We start from the raw sequence: 2,912 nt of genomic DNA on the forward strand, positions 1-2,912 counted from the left end.
TATTCCATATGCCTTATATTTATGTATATGTATATTAGATATATATAATATCCTGCCAAACTCAACATGTATATTATTTTCCTCTTTCTTTATTTTCTTTATTTTTCTTGCTTATTTCTAATTTATTGTAAAATGCCTTGTCCCTTATGCTGCTGTAACTAAAAATGTTTTCCCAAATTGGGATCAATAAAGTACCATCTTATCTTATCTTATCTTATTTGCATGTGGAATGTCACTAACAAATGAGAGCATCATATGGCTTTTCATATTAAATCCTTTATCTCGGTGGTACCCAGGAAGGTCTATGATGGTGTTACTAGGAGAGCCCAATATCATTTGAGGTGGTACTCTGTGTAAAAAGTTTGAGAACCACTGGCCATCTCACTTGCTCTATGTCACTCATACACTTGAATAAACATGTGCAAACATTGAAACTACACCCAGGGGTTGGCAACCTTTACAATCAAAATAGCCATTTTTGTCCAGAGCCTCAAAAGATATTTCTGCCTTATAAGGGGACAAGCCTATTAAGATCAATTTCTTAAAAGTACGCTGAGTTGTGTTTTCTGTTGGAGAACGTAACATTTTTTTAGGAGAATAGAAACCACACCAAGTTGTTCTTCTTAATAATAATAATACATTTATTTTGGGGGGCCGCCTTTCATAACACCCAAGGACACCTTACAGGGCAATATAGGGAACAATTAAAACTGGATTTAGTGAGATATCAGCCGGGGTAAGACAAGACAAACAGTAAATGGACTACAGAAGGACACAAAAGGACACAGGGTAGGGCTGTGCGATTATGGCAAAAATCATAATCACGATTATTTGGGTCAATAATTGATATCACGATTATTTTGACGATTATTCATTGACCATTTATTAAACTTTAAAACAAATAATATTTTTACCAATAAACAAGGTCAACACATAATGGAGCGCACTTCCAAAACCATACTAAACATATATTAATATGATAAATAAAAATAAATTAGACCAAAATAAATTAAATCAAATATGTTGCAGTGCACTGTCACAACCTACTGACAACTCCTTAACATATAGCCAACATGGCCACCATGGCAAATGCTGGTAGGGCTGCTCATGTCATCTCTTAAAGATTTTTTGCAAGAAAAACCAGCCTGTTTACATGGTCTGGTTTCAGAGACGAGCGCAGGCAGGTGACAATATTGCCACCTGTACTGAAGACCCTCTCTGAAGAGGAACTTGTGGCTGGGATGCACAGATACTTCCTTGCCAGGATGGAGAGCCGTGGGTAGAACTTCCGGGATTCCCTCCACCACTTTAGTGGGTCCTCCTCAGCATCCAGTGGCACTGCCTGGAGGTAGGACTGTAGCTCAAGAGCTATGGCCTTGTCCTTTTCCAGAGCAGGTTGAGGTTCTGCAGCTTGGTCTACGGTGGCCTTGAAGAAGCTCCCCAGTCCCTTCTTTTTCTTCTTTGGTGCAGCTGCAGCAGCATCCTCCGTGTCATCTGCAGGCACCGCTGCCGTCTCAAGAGGGGCGTTCTCCTTGGAGTATTATAAAGAAAATAAGAATGACATGTTTAATCAGACTAAATGGTTATGGGTATTAACATTTATACCTAGAATTACATTATAACACTTTGACAACACATTCATTCACTTAATTGTATTTACTGTCAAATCTGACATTTTTATTTTTTATTATTATTATTACCATGAGTGTCATCACCCTCCTCATCTCAGTTGTCAGGCTGGCTTCAATGGATCCTCGATTGTCCTCACTGACATATTTGAGCTTGAATCTCGGGTCCAGGGCAGAGGCCATGTCAAGCAGCTCTTGTGTCGCTGCGTCATCATATTTATCATTGAGATAGTCTAGTATCTTCTTTTTTATGCTTTTTGTGAGGTCTGTGTCATCCTCCTGCACTGCCAGCAATGAGTTGTTGAAGAGGTGCAGGGTTGGTTTAAAAAAAAGACACACTTACATACTTCTCTCCAGAAAGTGCGTCTGTGAATTCCACCAGAGGGCTAAGCGACTTATTGATTGCCTCCAGTACATCAACGTCCTGCCACGTGAGGGAGAGATGTCTGGTTTTTCGGTCGCTGGAAAGGACCTGGGCAATGGCCTTCTGCTGCTCGAGGACCCTGTCGATCATGGCCTGCCTAGATCCCCATCTGGTTGGACATTCTGTCTTTAGGGAGTGTTCAGGCAGATTCAGCTGCTGCTGTGCCACTGCAAGTTCCCTCTTCTTTTTCCAACTGTAGGAGAAGCTGCTGACCAGCTTCTTGCAAAGCCCCATTGCACGGCCGATCCTGGGATCCTTCATTGCATTCTCTAAGATTACAACAAATACATATTATTTAGTATCATGATGATAATCATGATCTTCATCAAAGCATAATTTGGTGTGTTGTGTGTGTGTGTGTGTGTGTGTGTGTGTGTGTGTGTGTGTGTGTGTGTGTGTGTGTGTGGTGTGAGAGAGAGAGAGAGAGAGAGAGAGAGAGAGAGAGAGAGAGAGAGAGAGAGAGAGAGAGAGAGAGAGAGAGAGAGAGAGAGAGAGAGAGAGAGAGAGAGAGAGAGAGAGAAGAAAAAAGAGATGACAGAGTAGCTCACACATAACATAATAATAATAAGTAATTAATATTATCATATTAAGAGAGAGATCATCAATGTTAATGACTTACTATTGCTATTATTGTTGTTGCTGTTGTTAAAATGACATATTACATACAACAGGAGGAAGGAATCCTGCTCACCTATGGCCAAGTGGAGTCTATGCCCGAAACACTGGAGCCTCATCCATCCATTGACCTCAGCCGCCAGCTTTATATTTGCGGCATTGTCCGTAGTCATACAGACGAGTTTATCCTCTTTTAACCCCCAAGCAGCCATCGCTTCCCTCAGTCCATGGGCGATGTTTTGCCC

The 2,912-nt window shown here is 41.1% G+C and overlaps 1 protein-coding gene across 1 annotated transcript; it reads right to left on the minus strand.

Moving 5' to 3' along the window:
• Nucleotides 1-929: 929 nt before the first annotated feature.
• LOC117491263 (zinc finger BED domain-containing protein 1-like) lies at nucleotides 930-1,955 on the minus strand. Its single transcript, XM_034141152.1, has 2 exons — nucleotides 1,701-1,955; nucleotides 930-1,531 (listed from the first exon to the last, which is right to left on the minus strand). Exons 1-2 carry the CDS (start codon nucleotides 1,809-1,811, stop codon nucleotides 1,118-1,120), a joined length of 525 nt encoding a protein of 174 aa, XP_033997043.1. The 5' UTR covers nucleotides 1,812-1,955; the 3' UTR covers nucleotides 930-1,117.
• Between the last annotated feature and the right edge of the window lie 957 nt (nucleotides 1,956-2,912).

Source organism: Trematomus bernacchii, unplaced genomic scaffold, assembly GCF_902827165.1.
Source record: "Trematomus bernacchii unplaced genomic scaffold, fTreBer1.1, whole genome shotgun sequence".
Lineage (NCBI taxonomy): Eukaryota > Metazoa > Chordata > Actinopteri > Perciformes > Nototheniidae > Trematomus > Trematomus bernacchii.